This window comes from Ceratosolen solmsi, unplaced genomic scaffold (assembly GCF_000503995.2).
Source record: "Ceratosolen solmsi marchali unplaced genomic scaffold, CerSol_1.0 scaffold35, whole genome shotgun sequence".
NCBI lineage: Eukaryota > Metazoa > Arthropoda > Insecta > Hymenoptera > Agaonidae > Ceratosolen > Ceratosolen solmsi.
Genome location: NW_011948423.1, coordinates 4,285,936 through 4,313,123, shown reverse-complemented (window position 1 = coordinate 4,313,123; position 27,188 = coordinate 4,285,936). Strand labels below are relative to the sequence as shown.

Here is a 27,188-nt window from a genome sequence, read left to right as displayed (position 1 = left end):
CGCGGGCATTTGTCGTACGAGGGCTTGACGAAAGCTTCGACGGTTAAACGGCGACTCCGGTATGGACTTAATTGATGCATTCGTGAGCATGTCTTATTGAATTAAATGTACGCCAGGATGCCGATATGCGAATGCGCGTGAGCGCGTGTAATTAGTGTGATTGAGTAGTGTAATTCGGTATTTAGCCGTGAAGCTCATGAATTTATGGCACAGTGAATTTAATTACCGGGCTTATAATGTCATATTAATATGTCATTTATTATAAAAATTCCATAATAAGCAGATACATGAGATATAATTTGCTTATTCTTGTTGCAGAGATCTCCAGGGAAACAATATTACGGTAATCTTCAAAACGGATTTCGAGGATATGGCGACGCTTCGATTATTGTGAGTAGAAGAAAAATTTATTATTTTCACGAGAGCTTCTTATTTATCGCGACAGCTTCATCGTTACAAGTGTCTAAAATCATGAAAAAATAAATCATAAATTTCAAGGTTCCTTTGAATATTTGACTAAGAAGAGCGAAAAAGCAATTTTTATATCAGGGCACATACTTTAAAACTTTACTTAAAAAAGTTTATAGCATACCTAGTATTCGGTAAAAATATTTAACAATATTCTAACGTATCATGAAAGTATTTACATACAATTTCCCGAAATTAGCATTTAAATGCAAATAGTTTTAAGAAGTGCAAACAATGTTTACGCCATGAAAATTAAATATTTTAATAATACGCGTAATGATGCATAACTTTTTTATCAAAATAAAAAAGGCCGTGGAGCTTTGTAACTGCTAACCTGTATACAAAAATATGTAGATTAGTTGTGCACGTACGCATAAATGTTTTTGCATTCCAGGCTTGTTTTTCACATAAGGCCATGTCTCGTCATGTCATTATACTTAAAGACCTTCTAGCACATTATTGACAATAAAAATAAATTTATTTAGCTGTACATTTTAGACAGGTTTTTTTTTTATGTTTAAAGCCAACAGACATTTTATTTACGCATTTTATCATTAATATTTAGCTCTTGTCGTCTTCATTTATGTTAATTTATAAAATGTAGATTTTATTTTAAAAGATTTATATCTTCCTTACGATTTTCTGGGCGTTAAATGATACATATCCTTGCATATTTAAATAATCGATAATAAATGAATATTCAATCGATAATACTGCGTACAATATATTGCTGGTAAGAGTGAGCATCGAGCCTTTAAAACATAACTTTTAAAGAAATTGTTTTTACTCTCTTTTTATTTTTGTTTTTGTTTTTTTGGTTTTGTTTTTTTTTGTTTTTTTGTTTTTTCTTGGTGACGGAAACGGAATCTTGATTTATTGTGTACCAAGAAAATTATGCTTCATTATATGCCTAATATTCTTCACAATTAATGAGATTGATTCATTGATTTAATTAACTAAATTTTTGAAAGGTATATTAAAAAAAAGAAAGTAAAAAAAAAATGTTTAGAATCGAATTTAATGTTTTCTTCGATATTCCTCTCTAATTAGGTATAAAATATTCATTATCTTGACTACAAAATTTAAACAAAATTACCCGTGTCTCTGATAATTTTCAACATTGTAAATCTCATGACATATAAAATCTAAATTATTATTTTCTAATTATAAGATGAAGATTTACATATATATATATATATTTCTTTTTTTTTTCATTTTTTGATTACTGCGCGAAATACAATCGCGTGTAGTGAAAGAATATTTTGCACTCAAGCCGTAAATCGTATAGGGATCAAATCCATTTCGTAAAGTGGTTATTAAGATTGCACGTAAAGCAAAAAAGATGATTAGCAGTTGTTACAGTAGCGATCGATTAATGATAACTAACAGCATTTTATTCGAATTGAAAAATGAAGATAGCAGAGCAGAATGAAACATCGAGGCCAACAGGCAAAGGTGAACTCGGCTAAGGTGCATTAAAGGCAAAAATGAATACAAGAGCAAATAGGTATCGAGAAGTGAACTTTGATGTTCCTAAAAGCTCTATCTCCCGATGCTTTTATGGCAAATGTATGGACATGTATGGTAATAGCCTACGCATACACGTGAATAGTGAGTGACTCGCGGGTCGAGTGACGTCAAAGTAGCCTCGGTCATCACGACAGCTCGTCGAAATATAATTGCATTAAAAATAAGTAACAACCACTTCGCCGTCGTTAGATTCGTGGAAGAGCCTCTCTATCACTATCACTCTGTCTCTCACTATCTCTCTCTCTCTCTATCACTATCACTCTGTCTCTCTCTCTCTCTCTCTCTTCTTCTTCTTCTTCTTCTTCTCCCTTTCTCGTAGTGCGAGAGAGTACGAGAGGCTCTTCGAATTCAAGACGCGCCGCCCGTCTTGAGCAATAGCCGACGAATGCACAAAAGTGTCAAAGGTCTTGCGCTACACCGGCTACGGCTATTTCTCTTGCGTAAGTCTCTTCGAAAATTCGTCGCGCATCGCTCAAGGCACGCACGTTGCACCCAACGACTGGATGCACCGATTTTCGTCGCGGAAACATTTACCCCGTGTACTTTTAAGTGCCTAGTGCATATCGATTGCTCTTCAAATTGCATTAACTACATGCCGAGACGCGCCTCTTCATTCCATGTAAAGAAATTACTATGGCGAATGAAAGGAGCTAATTCAGTGTGAATGGTGATTCAGACACACGGAATTATGAATAACACACTCGACATTCATGATACCAATTCAAATGATATATAAGATTTTAAACACACTTTAGAACTTCAATTTTCAATTGCGCCTCATTCCAAGCGGAATTCCGCGCTCCTATAAAAGCTCGAGCTCGCGATGCATGTATTAAGATTGAAAAATATCATAAATATACATTGAGCGCACGCGGGCGAGTAAATAAAGACGCTCTCGAAATATACATCTTGTAAGAATCAAATGCGACTTAGCTCCGCGTACATTCACATAAGAAATGATTAAGCGGCGACGGCGGCCCGTTTGCAGGAAGCGCGCTCGCCCTTCCCCGAGAGCATCGATATTCGATTAAAATAGGCCGCGCGCACGAGTACGCGTCTATTTCCGGTGGGCGTAGTTTGTCAAGGGCTTTAAGTGGCGCTTATCAGCGATAAGGTGGATTCGTGGTCGGGGATACACGCGGCACAGACGGGGTTTGGTTCCGAGGTGTGTGATTAAGAGTGCCGCGCGCGAGATTGGAAGTTCTTCAATCGTCGAAATTAAAAATTCTCGCGCGGCGCTCCCGTTCTTTTGCATACGCGTCACGTACGGCGTCGGCTTTTGCAATTTCAGATATCGTCGATCGTAGATGAAGCCCGCTACAGGCTTTCGGCGTAACACCGATCGATCGCCGACTGCGTGACTTTCTTATCGACAAATATCACATATTATTAGGCTTTGTGTAAACGAAGCCCTCTCGACTTCGGATTTCAAGTTCGATCGATGCTCCATGATATTGCACTGGGCGCTTCATTCCTCACTCTATCTTCTAATGTCGACGCTTATTTGCTCTACGATCACTTGGTTAAATCGCGAACAGTCCAAATAATGATAATGGAGACGATATCGCCGGACAATTAAAATACTTTCCTCGATGTAAATAGAATCATTGATAAGACTATTGTGTCTCAGCTATTTTAATTAATTGCGTACGAGCGGCACATTGATAAATCGCTTGCACTCTATGCTCCCGGCGTAAGCAAAAAAAAAAAAAAAAAAAAAAAAAAAGAAATGACAAAGAAAAAGAAAGAAAGTGACAGTTGATTCGCAGGGAATTCCGTGCGTTCGAAAGAAGGCGCTAATTAAATACCGAGTTCAACATTTTTCCAGCCCGGAACTAAATAACTTATAACGCAATTCTAACTTGTTCGAACTCTCTGTCATAAATCAACTTTTCATATTATTCAATCACATTGCACTGAGCCGACTTTTTCGTCGGCGGAAAAAGTTTAATCAACTTATGTAAATCGAATTTAATTAGCTTTGAGCCAAGTTAGACTCGTTCAACTTTTTCGAAAAGGCGAGGAAAGAGAGAAGAAGGGAGCAAAATAATAAATTGATTATTATGTTCGAATGGCATATGTAAATTCGAAATTTTTATCATTCTTACAGACAACTCTCCAATAATCAAATACACACCATTGAGCGAGGAGCGTTTAAAGATTTGGTTACCGTGGAAAGACTCAGGCTAAATAATAATCATATTCGCTTCCTGCCAGATTTGCTCTTCAGCAATATGATGAATCTGAAGCGACTGTAAGTATAAAAAAAATGCCTTGCTTAACTCTATAATACTTAATAAAGCTTATATGTACGTCATATGATAAAATATTTTCCCTTCTCTCGTTTCATTATAATTGCCATTCCAGTTCTTAAGAACAAACCGCATTAGAGCATTTTATGAAATAATACAATTAATTTACATCATACTTGAATCATATGCGAGTTTCTGAATTCTCTCCTACATTTAGTGATATATCATTGAATAATAAGTAGTATTGTACTCTGATCGTATATACATTATTATTAATAACATTTATATATATTTTTTTTTTATTTTTTTTTTTTTTTTTTTTTTTTTTTTTTTTTTTCATGTCTTGCTTTATTTTCTAGAGACCTCAGTCACAATCATATTTCAATGATTGGTCCAAAAACGCTCCGAGGAATACCGATGTTAAAGCATTTGTAAGATTATTTTCTTTTAAAACACACGCAATATCGTATATTGAGAAATAAAGCAATGAAATACAGACGCCAAATAATGTTTAACTTCCAAAGACAATAAAAAATCGCATTACTTGAATTTTTCTTATAAGTTATATCGTACGATATCAAAGATGATATTTATACTGCACTCAACAAACTCGATGAAAATAAAGTAATAATAAATTTTTTAAATTGTATTTCAAGTGAACAAAGTTTCATTTCTTGATGTATACTCGTTTATTGAAAATTACATCATATTGGCTCGATTTATGAAGCGATACGAGCTATTGACAAGCTCGTTGCTATGAAATGGATAGTAAGTGTCAAATAACGACCAATACGAATGCTATAAATTATATTTATACAAGAATTGCATTAGCAGCTTAACTAATACAAGTTATTTCTCTTATTAAGTTATATGCCACACAATATCGTACTAAGCTACGGCGCCTTTAATTTCATAACTTATTTTATTTTTATCCAAAAAAAATTTTTAATTTTTTATCAACAATTTCATATATCAACATCTCATCGTGATCGCTTTACTAATAATTTAATAATCACGAAAATGCCTATTTTCAATTCAATAATTAAACAATATATCAATGTATTATATCATGAAAAATATACGAGTTATTGATACATTAGGTTTTTTCTCATGTCAATGAGAGCTCATTTCTCGAGTCAATGAGTTATCAGTATACTTTGCGCATTATTGTTAAAATTAGAGTTGATTTTAAAATTTTATTGAAACAAAGAATGCATTTACATTTGTATATTCGATTATGAAATTGAAATCCATTATTGGAAGTACGAGAATTAGTACCTCGGATGTTGATACATAGCAATAGAATTGAATAAACCTGCGACAAAAGACGTTTGTAAGAAAATCGAATAACATACATAAGCATAATTATAATACTTAACAATGTTCAAATAGTGATATTTGTTATGGGAAAAATTTCCTATCCCAATTTTACTCGATATTTATTTATTATTATTTTTTTTTTTTTTTTTTTTTTTTTTTTTTTTTTCTAATATACAATTAGCTTTCGAATCGTCGTTATCAAGTGCAGATATCAATTATCTCAAATATTAAATACTTTCAATGACGATTCAATGACGAAATAAATTCTTCATCATCCATCACAATCTGGATGTCTCTATTTATCGAGTAAAAATATTAAAAAGCAAAGAAGGAAAAAATTTAATAAAACGATAAATAACCTTATGTTTTTTTTTTGCCGATTAAAAAAAGGAGGCCACATGAATTCAACTAAAAGCAACAATTTTTATCTCATTTAATGTCATAGCATTGATTTCGTTCTTTCTTATTCTGGATTTATCAATCTATGCATTTCATAGCACTAAAAAGATATCATTAATTGGCGAGTGTATTAAGCCTACATCGAGCGCGAATTCTTGCAAAAATAGATGAAATAATGAGTTGTATGTATGACGTAGATTATTAGACGACAACGCATTAAGCTGCATCGACGAGGCTGCCATTCGCGAACTAAAGGAATTGGAAATCCTGTGAGTACTCGCGCGTCTATGTATGACGTGTTAAAAAGAAAAAAGAGAGAGAAAAAAAAAACATGAAAATACTGCCGCCAAACCCATTCCTACTAAAACTATTGTCATTCTTTTTCTCTTCAACTTCTGACAGAACACTCAACAATAACAAGCTAACGACGCTTGGGAAAGATATTTTCACTGGCTTGGAACATTTTCGCATCCTCAAACTGTCCGATAATTCGTTCATATGTGACTGTCACTTGGCGTGGCTTTCGCGAACTTTAAAAACTTTCTCCCGACTAGGACAAAACACACGCTGCTCGTCACCGGCGCATTTAAAAGAACAGAATCTCGTGGATTTGCAGGTGAGTTTTGTATCCTCTCCTTCTCCCCCCCCCCCTCTCTCTCTCTCTCTCTCTCTCTCTTTCAATCATTCTCGTCGCCCGTTTTTCATTTCACCAACGCTGTTATTTAATTTTTTCCCGATGCTTTACCTTTTTTCTTAGCATATATTACGCCAATCAATCAATTCTACATCCCAACGTTATACCGTGCCACTTTAACATTTCAAGAATAGTTACGAGGCTTGCACGAGCGTTTCTGTCCGTTACTCTTTTCCATTTTTCTATTTTGTCCTTTTAATTTATTCGTCTTAGCAACAATCTAATTAAGTCCAATAATGCGATATAATGTACATGTATTTAGAGTTTCAATTATTAGTGGAGTATTTTTGCAGCGCTATTACCTTACAATGGAGAAACGTCAAGAAAAGAATTAATTTAATCATAGAACTTTGTTGGAAATGAGTCAAGGCTAATAATGCTCATGCCGCAAAATCTTGTCAATAGAAAGTTGGCAGAGCATACGGAATTTTGTACGAGATCCAAAAAAATTTTAAAGTTCTTATCCTAGTCTTAAATCGAAATTTTTGATAAGACAATAACGAGATTTGTCTTTGGATCTCATGAAGTTCTACTGTAAATATGAACGTACAACCGGGGTTGTAATTATAGATAAAACTTCTAGCCAAGATTTAACGTGGATTACCTAATTCAAGATACTTCATCTAAATATTACAGTAATTGGCTTATCAAATATACATGCACATTTCTTTTCGTTACAGTTAACCCAGTTAACAAAGAGCTTTCTATAAAGCGGTAATGCATTATAAAGGAAGCAAGTCTAAATTTCTGCCGCGGTGAAGAATATTTTATGTTTGAAAGGTAGAAGCGTGTCATTATGGCTCCTAATTTTTTTTTTCTTTGATTTTTTCTCTGAATTATCGTCTTTTCCTAAATTACTTTATACATATAGAAAGTACATAGTGAATTTTTATTCGCTTTTTTTTTTCGTCAACCATAATTAACAATGATAATTACAACAATAATAATATCCCTATTAGCTAAAAGTATTTACGTGAAAAGTATTTACCTCGCAAATGGTGTCTCGTGTAACTTTGCCAACTACACGTGACGCACGAGCTGTATTACGTATACATTTACATATATATATATAAGGCGAGTCATAAAAAATAGATAAAGCAAATGGGCAGACGGGAAAGAATATCATTAAGTAAAATTGTTTGTTAAATCTTAGTAAGGAAAAAGGAAAGTACGTCACTTGGCTTGGCTTCGTTCACCAGTTGGAGGAGCGGCAAACCGTTAACTCTCGAGACACGCTTTTATCGAACTAATTACCTTGGGCTGCCTTGAGCGCTGCTGCAAACGTGAACTGTAGTCTTTATTTGAAGGAGCAGCCGAAAATAGACGCCCGACGGAGTATTACGTGACATCGAAAACCATCTCGATGCACTGTATGGTTCCAGGCCCGAGGAACGTAATGCGAATGCGAATGACGTTCTGTTCAAAAGAGACAGATAGAAAGATATATATATATATATATATAAAGAGATAAACAGATAGAGAGATAGAGACAGACATATATATATATATATATATATATATATATATATATATATATATAGAGAGAGAGAGAGAGAGAGAGAGAGAGAAATAGCGCGATAGAGGATCTTCTTATTCACCCGAATGTGTGTGTGTACGCGCGTGTGTATGTACGTCGGTCTGCATTTTACAGGAACACGACTTCAAGTGCTCGATACTGGTGGAGAAGCCGAGTTCCGAGTGCAGCAGCGAGCCCGAGTGCCCGCATCCGTGCAGATGCTCCGATGGGATCGTCGATTGCCGAGAGAATTCTCTGACGAAAGTGCCGACTTACCTTCCCCAGGACACCATCGAGCTGTAAGCGAGCGCCTTGTTTTATTCAGGCGACCCTCGAACACGAGAACTCTCTCGTCTTTCGAGGGCGCCAAGTCTTCCTCCTCCTTTTCTCTTCGCTCTCTAAGCGCACGTGTGTGCGCGCACCTCTGCTTTGAATTTTGCAGGCGACTCGAGCAGAACGGCATCACCGAGATTCCCACCAAGGCCTTCTCACCTTACAGGAAGCTGCGAAGAATGTGAGTTCGATCATTTCGTTGTATGCCAGGAGAGTCCTGTTTCTTTCGCGCGGTGGACAAAACCCAAGCGTTTACGCGCTGCACCTCCGCTGCATCGTAATTTAAGGGGAAATGAGGGAGGTTAAGGGACGGGGGAGAGATCCAAATTTTGTACACCGCGTCATTCATGGCCCCTGGTAATTGCCAAATTACCGGACTAATGGGCTCTGCTTTATTTTTTCTCATTCAATTAAGGAAGTTTATAATTAGATTCCATTTTGTCGGGAATTTGTAATTTTGAGGGGAGTAACGCGCGATTTAGCTGCCATTCCCATTAATATTACGAAAACTTATAAAACTAGCTGAGCGCATGTCATTATATAACTGGTTACAAATTAATGCCAATAGTCTTTTTATAATGTTCCTCCAGGGTACGCGCGCGCATGTTCATGGTAGTTGTATATGGGAGAGGGGATGGATAGCTTTACAGTTAATTTCCTCATTTGTTAAGCAATTTTTCTACAAGCTTATACGCTCTGCGACGCACGGGAAAGCGTTATTACATTGGCCCGAAAATACATTTGAAAATGTATTAGCATTAATGAGCGCATAATTCCGCGTACGATACTAAATGGCTCATTTTTATCTTCTCGTTTCAGCGATTTAAGCAACAATAAGATCCGTAAGGTGGCCGCTGATGCCTTCCACGGTCTCAAGTTCCTCGAATCACTGTACGTACCGCATTCGCATTTCCAATACATTATCCCGTCGTAAAACAAAGCATTTAACATTCAATTATTAACACGAAACATCCTTTAATAAATTAACTTTCAATACTAGCGTGCTGTATGGTAATAAAATTACCGAGCTGCCCAACGGAATTTTCCAAGGCCTAACGAATTTGCAGCTTCTGTAAGTGTCGACTTCATAATGAAACCGTTTAATTTCACTTTCGCTATCATTGCCAAGAACATGATTTATCGCCTTTCCTTAAATGAGAAAAATAATAATAATTCTCCTCCCCATCCCCGCACCCCTCCCAACCCGTGCCCACCCCTTTCCCCGCCCCTTTCACAATTTTTTCGCCCAGTGAAGTTATTCGGAAAATTAAAAATCTACGGGCTTAGTCGAAGCATTTAGTCACCACTCATCGCAATGTCAAACCTTTTCAGATTATTAAATGCCAACGAAATATCGTGCATACGCACGGACTTATTTCGCGATCTTACGAACCTAGCGCTTTTATCACTTTACGACAACAACATCAAGTCTCTGAGTAACGGAACATTCGCCAATCTCCGGAACATCAAAACCCTGTAAGTATTGTAGTTGTACGGTATCACGAACCGAAATCGGAAAAAGTGCGAGAGCGACATTTTTAAAGCTTTGCCCGCTGCGTTATACAATACTACACGTTTATTTTCAACAAATCATTAGATTGTACATTTTTATCGCCTCTGCGGAGGCTCGTAAACTTTGCATTTACATATACGCAGTTACACATTATTTTGTTCATCTCGGTTTAAGTGAAATGCAATATAAATTTTCGAATAAGCGGTACTTCTTTTTCCGAGCCTGTTTGCCGAATTTATGCGGTTCGCCGGGTCGTTTCTTAATTCTGCTCAAACATTAAAATGTTAAATAATCGATAAATCAGTCGGTCATTTTTAATTTTATTCAACAACTAACTGCACACTCGCATAATCAATGTCGGCGTACAAAACGGCGCTTGACATTTTAATAACGGCGGACGATCCCAGAGATGAACAATCAACGACAAACGAAACACTGCGCAACACACGGATATACATAAAAGCATTACTCCAACAAACCCCTTCCTTCGGCTATTTTTCGAATGAAAAAATAGTCGCACACAGCGCACGGGGCGAGCTCCGCGCTTTATCGGTACATACCAAAAAAAAAAAAAAAAAAAAAAAAAAAAAAAAAATGAAAGGAAGAAAAAGGAAAAAATCGGCAATATCGCTCCCTAATCACGCGCGAGCGCTCGTTCCCGCGCATTTCACCACGAGAACGCAATTTAACGTCTCTTTGAGCAGCATTTAACATTTAAATCGGTCGATATTGGCCGCCACTGCCGTAAAAAGCATCGGCTACCCGTAATTTCCGAAAGAGCGAAAAAAGCCGCGAGCGAACGCGCGAGCTTTATTGTGGCCCCGGGTGGTGGGGGCGGGGGGTGGATGACGGGAAGGGGCCGGAGTTGGAATCGCGAACATACAGAAGCACAAAACAATGAAATGCCCAGGCACCTGGCGAGGAACCCCTTCATTTGCGACTGCAATCTACGTTGGCTAAGCGAGTACCTGCACAAGAACCCGATCGAGACGTCGGGCGCGAGGTGCGAGTCCCCCAAGAGGGCCGGTAAACGGCGCATCGACAACATGCGGGACGAAAAATTCAAATGTAAGGGTAAGCACGAACTTCGTTACTCTATACCCTTTGACCCCAGTCCCTTTCCTGAGCGAGTCGCGCTAAGATTAACGCGAGTGGTGAGGATGGAGATTTTGAGGAATGGGATCCTGAAATGCGACACCCACGAGGTATCTCCGCTCTCTCGGGCTCTCTCGATTTTTTGCACCCACGGCTTTTTATGGACGCAATCTCGTCTCTTCCTCTCGCGGTCTTGACACGGCGAATTCCTCTTTCTTTCTTTTTATTTTTCTTCGCATAGATGATTATTCGCCGTCTACATTCCACGGCTCTCATCCACTGACGAAGTAACTGATAAACGAGAGCTCCTCCTTCAAGTTTTCCCATTGTCTCTGCGATGCGTTTTGGGCAATGCGTTGGGAGCCGATAATCATCATCATTAACATCATCATCATCATCATCGTCATCATCATCATCATCATCATCATTATCATCATTATCATCATTATCATCATTATCATCATTATCTCAAGCGGTAATGCACGGTATGTGCTCCGCAGCCGCGTAGCTTTCGACGAGTGAAATGTCAATACCGGCTTCCCGCATAATCATAATACATATTAAAATTTTTCAATTCACGCTCTTATTGAGAGGGTCACTCCCCTCCCTCCCCCCCCCCCCCCCCCCTCCCCCCCGCCCCGCCCCGCCCCGCCCCGTCTCACTCTCCCGCCACCATCTCGCCACCCCGACGTAGCTTTCATCTTTGGTAGAGCTGATTACGCTATGTAACGAAGAATTTGTTAACGATTCGTAAAAATCTAGGCTACCATCATTCATCCAACTGACAATTTATGAGTACTATTTTAATAGGTTCTCTTGTCATCCTTCCGACCGATCAATACCCAAGAGTCATTTATCATAGTGGATAACGGCATACATCCATGCATACAATCATTTGACTGTTTTCTCCATTTTAAAGCCAACATTGAGCTAAATAATACCGATTTACCACCTGGGTTGCCGGACTAGCGAGTAAGATAATTCCCCTTGAAATTCTTAATGAATATGCTAATTCAAAATTATTCCAATCCAATTGCTTTAATGCGTAATTCAAGAAATTTTCCCTTTTCTCCGCTACGATTTTATACAAAACAACGAGCGTCTTTATAAAGAGTCACGTAAAGAACAAGTGAGAGAGGTGGGAGGAGTGGAAATTAAAAGCACGCGAAAAAGTAAGAGGAGAGACGCGCGGTATCGTATAACGTGGAGGGCCGTCGTCTGAATAAAGAGCCAAAGTACGTACAAAAGCCATAAGTTTTTCGCGATACTCACGCGCACGAGCTTTCATCTCGGCTTTCCATCCAATCGTCCGGCTGAGTCATAATCCAGACTCCTATTATAAATGGGCCCTCCGCGCTGGCAATTATGCGCACAAGTAAATGTCCTAAGGAGCGTAGGGATGATTTGCCAGCGAGAAATTAGCCATAAATTTCCCAATCGCTGCGACCTATTCGGATTATAATCCAGGCTCGTTGAAAGCGGCTATCGCCTCGGGTTCGCAGCTCGTGTATTCGCGCCCGGCCTCGGGGTTGTTGTCGTACGAAATCACTTTGTCATACGCGTCTCTTGAAACTTTAAAGCGCGCATTAATGAACGTCGGTCCACATGTGGCCGCTCGAGACTAACCTGCCCTGGCCTCCGCAAGGTGTATTTATCTTCGGGCTCTCGATATTCTCAGCATTATGCGGCGCGCCGATGCAAATCTTATTTTTATAACTCCTAGCGTTTTTTAATGGGCCTCGTTCAGGGTTTATGCTTCGAGAGAAAACAGAGGCGCTCTGCGTATTTATTAATATTATTTGCGTGAGACTCGAAGCAAAATGACCAAAGGCTCCCTGTTGAAAAATGCCGCTGTGAACTGTGTATTATGTGCTAATATTATGTATCTATAATTCAGCCTTACCCTACTCAAGAACTCGCCTCGTAAATTAATTTTTCTATATTTCAGCCTGATTTTGGCACTGTTTATGAGCATTTCGTCTGCCATCGTATCGTATTCCCCGATTTAATCGATTGGAAATTCTGCCTTGTTGTATTATCTGAGGGAATTAATGCTTGCGTCTTAACTGAAATTAGAGCCGATTTTTAAATGACGAATTCTCCGACACTTATTAATCGTTTTATAAAGACTAATTTGTCCATTTTTATTTTGGAATGTAGACGGCTATTTATTTACACTTTGAAGTTATAAATTTTCCATAAAGAGACTCATGTTCATAAATCAGTGAGTTCAAAAAAATATTTCATACCACATTTTTTACAAATTTATTGAATGAGATGAACGTAACCAAGAGATTGTATGGCATTATAATTTTGTGCATTTACTTTTCTTTTACATTAATATTACATTTCCATAATACGTAAATAATTGTATTAAATAAATTAAATTTACTATGTTTCGAAAGAAAGAACAACAAAAAAAAAAAAAAAAAGAAAAAAAAACCTTTGATTGGTCACTCACTCATTATATATTTACATCATGTAATAGCTTATGTAATTACAAATTCTCAACAAATATTATAAAATTTTAATAATTAATTGAAATTCTAATTACTTACTCGTTTTACAAATATGGAAAATAAATTAAACACACTCGAAACATTCCAGCTGCGGACTATAATCAAGTACTTTTTAAATTTTATTATTACGCATTTAAAGTGTTTTATGAAATATATAATCTATTATTTAAATTTCATTTTAAAAACAGCTTTTTGGCAAAAAGATTAAAAAGAGAAAGAAAAACATAAAACGTGATTAATAATTTCATTTAAGAAATGTTATTTCACTGAATATTCATTGGATTTTATGGATTAGTTTTAATGCATAATTTATTATTTCTATGCAACCAATAATAAATTAACCTAAAATTTCCTTAATATATTTTTATAACGCCATAAAAAAGTTAATATCGATTTTAATTTGCTTCTTTCGATACATAAATCATTCCAACACTATATATTTTATTCCTGGACATGCTTATTGTTTCTACCAATAACATAAATTTATCGTCTAATGGTTGAATTTAAATCATATCGTAATACCATGAATTGCTCATTTGGAATTGAGAAATTCAGTGAAAAAATTTTATTTTCATTTCTTCTTTCTGCTCTTCTCTTTTCTTTTCTTCTTATTTTTTTCGTTACTTTTGCTTAAAATGGGCGATGGCTTTCTTTCGTCACGCTAAGGAGCTCAGCAAGAGAGAGAGAGAGAGAGAGAGAGAAATAATCTGTGATTTATGTTCTCGGGCTTCAAAGAGCTTATACCTTTCTGGTGTATTTCACAAGCTGTAAAAATAGTTTTCGATTAAATAATTTAAGCTTTTTGAATATCGCACTTAGACCATGGAGATATCACTTTTGCAATGTTTGCATTTGAATTGCGATTTTTAACATGCATTATGCTCTATAAAAACTCGTATTTTTAACTCTTGCGCTATTTATTATTAATTGCTAATACTTTGTTATTAATAATAACGTAACGAAGTCGGTATGAAATAATTTGCACATTAAATTTAAATGGCCTAGATAAATTAATAATTATTCTTTTATTACATAATTATTCTATGCATAACGTTACGGACTTACATTGATAATTAAAGTCGATTAAATAATGCTTTAAGACCATTAAACAATTATGCGATATTTATTCTTAAACATGCTTTAGTATGCTTGAAAAAAAAAAAAAAAAAAAAAAAAAAAAAAAAAAAACATTATTGATAAAATCCTTAAAAATATTAGTTGTGCATTATTCTTTAACCATTACGTTGGAACAATAGATTGGGTATTTAATATGAAAATTGATAAGCTATAATAATAACCTAAGCTGCATCATAATTTTAATTGAAGAGCAGAATAACAAGAACAATATAATGAGTGCTCGCGGATAATGCATTGACCTGGCAAGAATTCGCTCGCTCACATCCAAAATTCCTGACGTTAACCAACTCTTTCAACCATCTAATTAGGCCTTGTCTTATTTTGAAAATGTGACAAAACTTTCGACTAACATTACGACTTTTAATCTGGTCTATCAATTTTTCTATATAAAAAGGTGACGAAGAAGTTTTGACGAAACGTGCGGGCGAATGCATTTTACCAGGACCCTGCCCTTCAACTTGCATCTGCAACGGAGCTACCATAGATTGCTCAAATAAAAAACTGACGTCCATTCCCAAGGATCTGCCTCTTTACACATCAACATTGTAAGTCATTTTTAGCCTTCGAATTCTCTTCAATTATTTATCTTTTTCGAGGACTTTTTCTAGTTCACCAGCGTTAAAGTTTTGAAAAGTGCTGCACAATAAGTTTCGGTCATTCGATTCCAATTAATCCAGATAATCTCGCGAATAAGATTCATTAATGCCTGAACCTGAAAATTGTTTTCACATTTGTTGCTAATTTCATTTCAAGCCTAATACATTTAAATACTTGGGAGATAGTTTTTACGAGCGAAATTCGGCGGAGCACTTATCTGACTTAACTATTAATCTCTTGCTTCGTAACAGATTACTGAAAAATAATGCGATTGATAAAATCAAGGCTGAAGGGATTTTTGAAAAACTCCCGGAGCTCCAGCACTTGGATCTTAGGGGCAACAAGATTTCACGCATAGAAGCGTCGGCGTTCGATGGAGCGCAGAAATTGACAGACATGTGAGTATGTCCACGCGACATCGATTACAGCGCAACGGCATAAATTTCATTAGAATAAGCAAGTAGCGAATAATTATTATGCTTGTAAAAAAAAAAAAAAAAGAAAGAAAGAAAAAAAAATGAAAACAGAAACAAGTGAGAAAAAAGTAAAAAAAAATGAAAACAGGACTATTGGGAGGCTAATGTCGCTTCTTTCCAATCCATTATTTTGCCAAAGTACGCCTTTCGATAGAAAAGACCTAGTCAGCTGTAATATGTCGTTAAACTTAATAGTAGTAATACAAATTCAGATAATAGCATCGCTCCTCAATGTTGACGTTGCAATAAAAAAGCAAATTGAACTTTCAGCCTTTTGTCCGATAACAAGCTCCGAGAAGTACACACGAAGATGTTCAACGGCTTAACGAGCCTCAAAAGCCTGTGAGTACAAATGTCCCAAATGCGTAGAGCGATTTCCGCCCAATATCGCTTCCTCCTGCGACTATCATCGACGAGCTCCCGGAGCGTCACATTCTTTTTCTGTTCCTAGGAATCTCCAGGGTAACGCGATCACATGCATGATGCCAGGCTCCTTCGACAATTTGCCGCACTTGCATTCTATGTAAGTATCAGTTGGTCGGGCTCGTTAAGCTCCTATCTGTTCGCGCGTGCGAGCGTATCGGTTTTCCGCCCTCGCAATAGCCAGGAGCGGTCGACCGTACGTCTCCCTTTATAAGGAGAGATAATTTTTCATTCCATCGCGTCTGCTGCGATTCCAGAAACATCCAGGGCAATCCGCTGTCGTGCAACTGTCACTTGTCCTGGCTCGCCGAGTGGCTAAAGAAGCGCGAAACCGTCACGCTCAGCGGACATTGCCACGACCCGCCGCGACTCAAGGATGCGGCTATCAACGACATTCCACGCCACGAGTTCAAGTGTAACAGTGAGTTGACATATCGGGTGCTTCGCTTAATGAACGAGCGCGCTGATTCGGTCGCCGACACGGTGACGACGCGCGATAGGGGCGAGGGGGAGCCGGGAGGAGAGCTGGCATTTTACTCGTATAAAAAAAACTCCTATTTACTTTGTCGATGACAATCTTCGGCAGCACTTTTCTTCGAGAGATAAGAACGTCGGGAACTTCAGCTGGCGAAAGCAGGCTTTTAGTCAATGTGTACACGCGCGCGCTCCTTTGTTTCGTAATTCGCAAGCCCTTTCGAGCATTAAATTCTTTCATATCCCGCGATGCCCCGGGCCTTTACATTTTCAATACATTTAAAGGAATAAATGAAATAACTGCGTATTGTGCTGTGCAATTTTTGCTTACAAGCTGTCTATACCCCTTCGTATACTTACAATTAAATACGCGGTACAAAATTGCTACGAGCACCAGTAAGCTCAGTACCTCAGAACGTCATAATTTTCCAACTCGATTATTTATTCGCTACGGAAGCTTCCAACGACTATCTCCGAGTCGAGGTATTAATCTGTCGTAAAATATTTATTACAAAATTATATGACCTAATGGTCGTGGGCACTTATAGATAGAGTGACCGCAGTGCGGTTTGCATTAGAAATTCAAAGTTCAGTAAATGTAAGGCGCATTATGCCGTGGCTTATTAAATCAACCAACCCCTTAACGATAAGAGAAATCCTGTAAATTATTTAGAATTACAGAGATCCCAAGTCAGCAGTACGTATACAATAACGATTTCATTTAATTGGAGGTAATATTATTTTCTTGTCCCACATACAAGATATTCCCCGCGTCACCGTAATCGGTGAGCTGCGCAAGCGAAAATCCCACCGACGCTCTCCCCGATTATCCAGAATTTTTTAGTCGTACGCGCTTGCGCTTGGAAGTTATTATTTTGTTGTTTTTTTTTTTTTTTTTTTTTTTTTTTCTTTTTTTTTCTTTTTTTTTTTGTTTTTTTTTTTTTTTTGTTTCTTTTTCTTTTTAATGTCCTCCGGCCGAGTGGTCGCGCTGGCAATTTACATAATTTATGGAAAATCAAACGGCTCTATGCATTGCGGGACGCGCGCTGATAAAATCGCTTATTATCGCGAAATTTTCGGCGATAATTGCAGATAATTACATGGCCGGTAATGCATTCGCGTCAACGTTTCTGCAAATAAACTTGTCGTGCACACTCGCCACGGTGGATGAGATTATTCATGATTGAGCTAAAATTTTCGGCTATTGGTCGGGATATTTGCCGAGAATCACTTATGAGATAACGAAATTATACAAGTCTTAAGAACGCGACGGCCGATGATTAATGAAAGTGACAAACTTTTACTTCCGCGACACGTGGAAAAATCATAAGGAACTTTATGATTGTACATAATGTTTGACAATGTCATAAAGCAAACATAATTAGATTAATATGTATATTTAATTTAATGGAGACACGAGAAAATAAATGTAATTTACTTCTGCAATCTACGGTCATTAGATAGGGAATAGTATTTTATGTATTTATGAATTATTTGATATATATACCAATGACTATGAAAAATGTTGCTAAACAACTTTCTATTTTTAATTAGGCATATTTCAATTAATAGCGAATATAATTTTCAATTCAAGTTCTTTACGTAAAATATTTCGACATCAGTTTCACATTACAAATCAATTTTATGGAATGCACAGTCTTAAAATTCAATTCATTTCATTCAAAATGTTTGCGTGTCTATTAAGTAAGATCATTTATCGAATAAAATGTTCGTTCTCGTTTGTCTTACGGAAGAGAGAGTTTTTTTCATTCCCTGTATCTGAAAATAAAATCTATCTGCTGCGTGTATGTGTCAATGCGTGCGAGCGCTTATTGCATTTAACTTAGCACATTGGCTGTTATACACTCACCCTTACAGACATTAGATAAATCATAAAAGAAGAAAAGAATAAAATAATAATGAGGCTTTTATAAGTAAAAAAATATTGTAAATTCATCGGCTTTTGTTGTGTAATAATAATGCGCGCTCGCTGATTGACAAAGGAAACAATATTTTAAATGAGAACATATTGTTGTTGCTCATGACGTATTCTTTTTATGATATGATAAATTGCATAATTCGCCAAAGAAGAGTGTACATCAAAAGTCGAACATTGTAAATCCCCATAGACGGTCTTTTGTCTTTTGTCTTTAATGGAAGATACTAACAGTCACAATATTAAATCGAATAATACTCGTATAGATTTAGTCGGGGCCTCAAAGTAATATTCGAATGCCTCAAGCGGCTTATAAAATGTAAAGCGAACGTTTCTTAAACGAACCAACAGTATAACAAAGCCGAAACCAGAGAGGGAAGTCAAATGAAAAAGGAAGCTATAGAGCAGTGAAAGAGATACGAGCGAAACGGTAACCACATACGGATTCTAAACCAGCTTTTTGTGCAATTCGTATTGATCAGTCGTGGTAAATCATCGATCTATCCTCAAAGCTCATTCCGCATCGCGAAACTTCGACCTCAAACTAGGCAACGGTGTCGCTACATATTGACGTCGCTTTGACGTTCATTTTCTCTCCTCCTACTCCTCCTCCTCATTCTCCTGCTCCTCTCCTATGCTACCAACAGGCTCGTATGACGGTGGTTAAGGCCGACGCAGAAAAGTATTTAACCAAGACTGCGCGCTAGAAAAATCAAACGTTTTTCCCACACAGTATTATGTGATGAGTATTTCTTTTTATCATAGACTTATAAATAGATTGCTTTTGTTTTGCGCTCCTTTATAAAACAGCAATAATCGTGTAAATGATAAATTTTTTTTTATTTTTGTTTTTGTTTTATAATAAACCATGGTGCTTGAAAGTATGCAAAATATTCAAATCCTTATCCTTAAGGAGTCTACTTAAGGAGTCGAGAATACTCGTAATCCGAAATTCTAGATATTATTTCACGATAAAATTGCGTGCCATAATATTTATCTTAAACAAAAAATTAATAAATAAATTAGTAAATAATGGTGGTTGGGGGTGGGGATAGCGGGGGAATGTTATGATTTAGGCTTTCAATGATTACGTCGAATTATCCAGAAATTTATTATGATATTTTAAAATACTTAGGGAAACTTTTTTGCCTCACATGCACGCTATAACCAACGATCCATTTAATCGAGATTTTATTCATATGTATTTCAACAAAAGCTTATAAGATACATTCGCCAAATAGAGCTCATTTCGCATTATTTTGTTTAATCCTTTTATATCCTAGCCACGACAAACCTAATCCTTAATTTAAATTTATATATTAAAATAGTTCGTATGTAAGGATAATTTAAGAACGACCATTCTAATTTATATATAAATAACAAACTTTATTGGATACTATCTTTCGACTTAGAAAATTTTATACCTTAGTGATTATGAATTAAATTACAGCTTTCGGAGTATGGTTTTAGAAAGTCCGCATTTGTGTCGCGCCAATCGCGTTGTTAAAGCTGTAATAATTCTGATTACTTGTAATATATCGAACGAGACGTCTTTACAGAAACGACTATCCCTAGGTCTTTTACGAGTACCTATTGAGCTGATAAAGTTTGATCGACGCTTAGTATCCGATTCAACATTGAACACCACTTTACAACGTAATTAAAACGATTATTCCCAGCATGACTGAAAGTCCACACATTTACATTAAAAGATACCATTGCGCGTTATGTATGTATTTGAGGGTTCGGTCGATTCACCTAGCGCGGCTCCGTTCAACGATTCCCGCTCGCGCAAAGTGCCGAGGAGGATTCTAGAAGTAAAGGAAATCGACCAACTAACGACGCCCAACGCTGCACAACCCTACAGTCGCAGCACTTTTTCCACTTCCTTTGTTCCGCGTCCGTTAAACTTTCATTAAATAAATGCACTTTTACCGCCGCTATATTAATCGCCCCGCCGCCAAGTACCACGAAGCGCTCGTTGAGACACGTACGCGCCTCTCCCTCGCTCGCGATTCGCATGTTACATTAAGCGAGCAAAGCCGCCAAGAATAAATGAATCCCCCTGGCGGGAGCTCTTCCTCGCCCCTCGCCACTACCACTCGCCTCATTCGTCAATCTCACCCATTTACCGGACTAAGAAGCATCCTCGGCGAGGGCCACTCGATAGTTTAATAAAATAGGAATGCGATGGCCGTGCAACTATCGATTAGCCTCCGCCGAGGGATTGGACGGGGCCACGGGGGTTGTTTGCCCGTCTCACACTGATGAGCTTTCACGTAGGCGACAGTGTCGGTTGCCTCGGGGACGACTACTGCCCCCCGCAATGCAGCTGCGCTGGTTCGGTGGTCCGCTGCTCCCGCTCGAGGCTGACGGAGATTCCGCGTGGCATCCCGCCGGAGACGACGGAGCTCTACCTCGACGTAAACGACATCAAGACAATCCAGCCGGAGCGGCTCGCCCACCTCGGCATCCTCACCAGGCTGTAAGTTCCTGTCACCGCTACCCAACCTTACGCCCCCACTATCGCTATCAATATTATGACTATTATTATTATTGTCGTTGTTGTTGTTTTTGTTGTTTTTATAATTTATATTTGTATTCGTATTTTTATTTTTCTTATCGTCGTCGTCCTCGTCATTGTCGTTGTTGTTTTTATAATTAATGATGTTCATCTACGGGGAGACTAGACGTTATTTATAGCCCGGGCATGATGGCCGGGGCGCGTTCGGTTGACTCCCGCTTAAAGACCCCCGATGGGGAGAGAGACCCGCAACCCGATCAACGCCTCTTTTATGATTTGCAGGGACTTGAGCAACAACCAGATTGGAATGCTATCCAATAACACATTCAGGAACCTTACGAAGCTGGCGCATCTGTGAGTATCGATGGCTGGAGCCGCGTCCGCTCACCACCTCCGCTCCCCGACCTCCGCACTCTAATTCTCCTCTGTTCGCAGGATCATCAGCTACAATAAGCTCCAGTGCGTGCAGCGCGGGGCGTTGGCCGGCCTCAAATCGCTCCGCATCCTGTACGTATGGGATATTGCTTAGACGTACGCTCGTTTGCCCCTAAACGGCTCCCGGTGACTTTTCCATTTGCGATCGACGGGGAACCGATACGACGAAGCGGTTAAACGCGACGCCGAGCCCCACGTTACGTTACTTTGCGCCCGTCTTACGTCCGATTCAATAAGCGCGTAGCACTCGTGCCCCGGGACGACGGAAAAATGCGACCCTCGACCTTAACGTGGGGGAAATTATGCGGCTTTGTGCCCAATGCATTATTACGCTAACGCGTCATTAACCTGATCATAGTAATTAAGTTTTTTTCTCGCGTCTCGTGGTTTGCTCCTTACCCCTTGCTCGTTATTATCGCTACTACTACTACTACTATTACTATTACTATTACTATTACTATTACTATTATTATTATTATTATTATTATCATTATTATCATTATTATTATTATCATTATTATTATTATTATTATTATTATTATTATTATTATTATTATTATTATTTTGTTTTTCATATTGTTTCTTTTTCTCCTGTTATTGTCGTTGCTGTCGATATGCTATTTTATTGTTATTTATTTTATTTATGAATGGCTATCACAGCTGCGGTTTGTAAAGCCACTCTTATTATTCCTACCGATATTCGCGTTTATATTTTAATTGGCAGCTCGGGCATTTTCTTGTAATTCGAAAATACCGCATTAATTGCAAAGTTACGTATAGGCGCTAATTCATGCGGATAGAACATAAATGTTCTAGTAATTTATGTATTAAGGCAGCATTCCTCAGTCCATTGTTATTACCGCCTGAAACGCTGTACTTTTATTCCAAGCCATCAATTAGAAGTCAATCGATCCTTTATTTATTTATTCGTGCAGGCATTTATTAGAACGCGAGGTAAAAAACAGCCTTTTATCCTGAAATAATTTCTTTCGTTAATTTGATGAAAACTTGGTTCATTTTCTCTTAAAGCTTTTTTGTAGCAGCATATCATTAATGCTGGGAGTTGGGATTTTGCACAAACCAAAGACTCTTTATTTAATTAGTTACGATCATTCTCGGTCCAGTCAATCATTCACCGGCGCTAAAAATGTAACGTAAACATGCGATTGTCATTCGAGGTGAAAATTTTTAGGTAAAATCTTTGCCATAGCTGTAAACGAATTTTATTTATGTCTCATCGGTAGAATTTAATTCAATTTCGACTCAGACATTGGCGGTGCTAAAGTTAATGATTTAACTTTAGATTAGCACAGCCGTCAATGTAATGTCGGCGTCGTCTCCCACTCCAGAACCTATTAAACTACATAATAATTGGCAAACTCATAAATTTTAAGCGCCCCTTGAACGTGACAAGTGGACTTTCTTTCATTTTAATTGATAAGAAAAGATCGGGCCAATGCGTTTGAATATACAGCGACGAGTAATACGACATCGTAACGCGTGAAGGGACCAGTGGCCAGTTGTAATCGCTATCAATCAGGAGAAATCGCTAATCAGGATCTATCTCACGTATAATCACGCTCTGCCTCGAAATAATACGTGTGAACGATGAACTTAGCGGCTCGATGATGGGCAGCCGAGTGCTCGCGCAACGGGAAAACGGGGCCGCACCGATATATTTCGCGTGCAGCAGCAAAAGCGCTCGATTCACAGATACGGGACGCGTAAGCATCGACTCGGCCCAACAAAGACACACGCTATTTCACGGGGATGGCGTGACTTTTTGCGGCCAAGATGAAGGACGCTGGATCTGTTTCAGATCGCTGCATGGCAACGACATATCGGTCATACCCGAGGGCGCCTTCGAGGATCTGAAATCCGTCACACACGTGTAAGTAGAAACATTACGAAGCGCATGACAAAGTCGCGCGTACACAATTTAAACAAACCGATATGTGAACCCGTTTAGCGCCCTTGGCTCGAACCCATTGTACTGCGACTGCAACATGCGCTGGTTGGCCGAATGGGTGAAACGGGACTACATGGAGCCGGGGATCGCCCGGTGCGCCGAGCCCGCCTCCATGAAGGACAAGCTACTCCTCACCACGCTCGTCAGCTCCTTCCAGTGCAAAAGTAAGCATCACAAGCTCTTCCCATTACTTTTCTCGACTTGTTGCTTACAGCGCGCACTCTCTATCGAAAATCTCGGTCGGCGATGATCTAAGTTGCCCGCCCTGATATCCGAGCGCAGCACGACCGAAAATGCGCTAACGGTACTCTTCCCGTCCGCTGACTTTGAACTTTCGATTCAATTGCTAATAACACGGTGGGTCCGAGCAGCCTCATTTGTTGCGAAGGCAACCAGTCGCCTCCGCGTCCCGAACGACTAAAAATCCAAATTACAAAATGAGTCCCATCGGCTTCTTTAAGCAGGCGTTCAATTAAAGCGAAATTGCGCCGAGGACCGTACGAGCTGCAGTCATTCGTTTACCCATAAAGATCGATGTTTCGCTTCAATGGGAGAAATGTAGAGAGTGCGCGCCTAGTTGTGTTCTTTCTTTTTTTATTTTTTATTCTTTTATTTTCTCTTTTCATAGTTGTATTATCCAACGTTGCTTAATGCCTCATCTATTTCTCTCTTGATTTTACGTTATTTTTCTTCCGAGTTCCTTCTCTAGATGCTTCTTTTTTTCTGGTGGTTTTTGTTACTCCTTCATTTTATTTTATTTTTTCTTATGTTTTTTTTTTATTTTTTTCTTGTTGTTTTTTGTTTTATTTTTACACCTTTCTGTGTCTTAATAGAGGGAGACTTTTTTTATTATTTTTTTTTTTTAGATTAGAGCTATTTACTTGTTGATTTTTTCTTTTTTTGATGTTGGAATGTGCACCCGGGATTGAGCTTTTATTCCAAGTAGTGCCGAGAAGGAAAAATTGTACGAAACGTGAAATTGTTTATTACATTTAAGGGAGTGACTTTTATTACTAAATTATATGGGAATTTATTATTACGGTGCGATACGTATCTTGATCGCTATCACTTACTTAACATACATTTTGACTGATTTACGTAAATTTTATTGCAAAATATTGTCATCCTCCGATTTTGACAAACTACGCTTTAGGCAGAAAACAATGAAGCTTATTAGAATCATCGAAGACAAAAAAAACAGTGAGTGAGAGAGAGAGAGAGAGAGAAACTATGAATAACCTCGTTTTGTATACCTGAGTATTTTCAATTCCTTTTTGCATTTACTACTTGACATACTATTTTATCGTCGATAAAAGCGAAGGGCAAAATATTTATACATACACATATACATACAGAGAACGCGCGCGCACGCTCACGCATATCTGTATATTGCATTTCGAATGTTCGATTCGTAACAACTGGCATTCTATACTATCTGCAAATAACAGGTTTTGTAGCTGCGTTCTTTATATCGGCTGCGATACGTCAATATACTTGGAGTTTAAAAAATAAGTGCAATTACGCCAATAAAATTCTTTCTCTCATAACTATAATCAACTAAATTTCTATATATCCTAGCGGCTGAAAGAGGCACACATCAATCAAAATCCCACCAGAGAATAAAATTCCCTACGAACTTTATATCCGCGTATAGAATCATGCACGTAACCATATGATATATAGGGTGCGTGTATAATAAATTACGACAATACAATAAATTTTTTTATTTTTTATCGGTGTTATTCTATTTTAATTTATATGCAAATCGCATAAGAACGACATTCACATGTGAATGCGCGCGCGCTCATGTACGCGCATATTCATTTAATTAATAACGCTCATTAAAATTTGGTAGTAAATTATACGGTCATAAATATTTACCCACGTAGTCAAATAGTAAAAAATATTTGGCGCCCTTGCTCCAGGGTGGTCTGGACGAAAAATTTCCTAATTACAGCCAAAAAAATATTCGAAATGTTTGTTATATCTTTATAAGGAATATTGAAAACAAGAAATAAAAGCGTTTGATAAGGGATTTTATTTGTTTGTTCGTACTCTGAGAAGAAGATGAAAGGATGAACGATTGAGCAAAAAAGAGAGGAGGGGAACTTTATTAGGGACAAAACAAACAGAGAGGTGCATAATTATTAGAGAGAAAAGTGCAAACGACCGATGAGAGAGAGAGAGAGAGAGAGAGAAAGTAACGCTCGACTCCTCGGCACTCTCTCGCGTTGCTGGAGAGAAAAAGAAGGAGAAGAAAAGCAAAAGAAAGGCAGGGGACGAGAAAAGGCGAGAAAAAAGCCCGGCACCGTAAAAATAAATTCCCGTTTCCTCAAACGGCCTCGGCCGACGTTTACGAGGCTCGCTCTCTGCCCTTTCGCCATGGCGGCCTCCTCACAGTGCCTGAATTATGCAACGGAAAATTACGCCACCCCCGTCAATAATGCAGATATCGCGCGGCTAGAGAGTCGTCGTGGACTCGCGTGGCGTCCGCCATGCGCGATTACAGTGCGCGATAATGAGGAAAGCAAAGTATTGGCCATCGACTCGGACGCGAGAAAGGGCGCATCGATTGTTGGCAGCCAAAGTGCGCCGAACCCTAAATCAATTGGACGGGAGAAAGATAGAGGGTAAGGCACTCGATGCCGGCACTCGGCGCTCGTTTCGCCGCGCGATAAATGCACTTTTCGATGAGGCTCGGAGAGCCGCGCTGATAAATCAATCGCGATGTTGCGCGGAGAACTATAAAGCGTGGCGAGCACAATGAGGAAAATTATTGCCGCTTCCCGCGCGGACGTGAATGACGCCTGTGCGCAGATTGTTCTTTTGCTCCTTCGTTTTTGTCCCGGCCACTTGGAACAATGGAGCGAACGTGATTCTTTTGCTCCTCGTTATTTACGACGACTACTAGCTTTCGCTTTAATTACGTCGGCGAGTGTGTGTTGGAAGAGCGCATTAAGCTATGATATGCAAGAAGAAATTGCCCAAGCGATCGACTGCTTAGCTAATTTACGCGTTGTTATTGATAATCAATGTGGAATTGTCGAGATGGATTTGCTTTAATGTAATGTTCGTAAGAACGAGAGCGGCCCCATGACATACGCAACTTTATCGATATCGTATACACTTGGCCTTTCCGCGTCTCACGACGAGCCGTACAAATTACAATCACTTTATTATCGAACGGCCATTAATGTGGCGAGTCACGCGTGCACATCAAGTCACTAGCGAAACAATTAGGATAACTCACGTAAGGCACTCAAATTGTTATCGCGATTGAGCAAGTATAATAACGCGCTTACAATGAAAGAAATCCTTATTACACACAAATGGCTGCGTTTGCGGATATTAGTCGATTTGTTGCGGTGCACGGGTGTTCTTAACGGCACGCTCGCTCTATTGTATTTTTAACTTTCGTTTACTTTTTAAAGAGGTGGTCGCATGTTGCCAATATCGAATTTCTGTCCGAAATCTATAAAAACTGGTACGTACGCAAGCCCCCCGATGAGAAACTACTACTTGCGGCAATGGCGAGGGAGGGAACGAGCTAACTAATCAAGGAAACAGTCGCATGTAGG

The 27,188-nt window shown here is 38.4% G+C and overlaps 1 protein-coding gene across 1 annotated transcript in view; it reads left to right on the top strand.

The window, feature by feature from the left end:
• The first annotated feature begins 117 nt into the window (after positions 1 to 117).
• Positions 118 to 27,188, top strand: part of sli (slit guidance ligand) — a 38,754-nt gene continuing 11,683 nt past the window's right edge. The window contains exons 1-22 of the mRNA XM_011499843.1: positions 118 to 137; positions 319 to 390; positions 4,109 to 4,252; positions 4,610 to 4,681; positions 6,167 to 6,238; positions 6,372 to 6,585; positions 8,315 to 8,478; positions 8,622 to 8,693; positions 9,332 to 9,403; positions 9,513 to 9,584; positions 9,845 to 9,988; positions 10,936 to 11,099; positions 15,171 to 15,321; positions 15,625 to 15,771; positions 16,120 to 16,191; positions 16,301 to 16,372; positions 16,530 to 16,693; positions 20,966 to 21,167; positions 21,489 to 21,560; positions 21,642 to 21,713; positions 23,461 to 23,532; positions 23,611 to 23,774. Coding sequence (XP_011498145.1) covers positions 118 to 137; positions 319 to 390; positions 4,109 to 4,252; positions 4,610 to 4,681; positions 6,167 to 6,238; positions 6,372 to 6,585; positions 8,315 to 8,478; positions 8,622 to 8,693; positions 9,332 to 9,403; positions 9,513 to 9,584; positions 9,845 to 9,988; positions 10,936 to 11,099; positions 15,171 to 15,321; positions 15,625 to 15,771; positions 16,120 to 16,191; positions 16,301 to 16,372; positions 16,530 to 16,693; positions 20,966 to 21,167; positions 21,489 to 21,560; positions 21,642 to 21,713; positions 23,461 to 23,532; positions 23,611 to 23,774 — 2,470 coding nt within the window. The remainder of the gene's footprint in view (positions 138 to 318; positions 391 to 4,108; positions 4,253 to 4,609; positions 4,682 to 6,166; positions 6,239 to 6,371; positions 6,586 to 8,314; positions 8,479 to 8,621; positions 8,694 to 9,331; positions 9,404 to 9,512; positions 9,585 to 9,844; positions 9,989 to 10,935; positions 11,100 to 15,170; positions 15,322 to 15,624; positions 15,772 to 16,119; positions 16,192 to 16,300; positions 16,373 to 16,529; positions 16,694 to 20,965; positions 21,168 to 21,488; positions 21,561 to 21,641; positions 21,714 to 23,460; positions 23,533 to 23,610; positions 23,775 to 27,188) is intronic.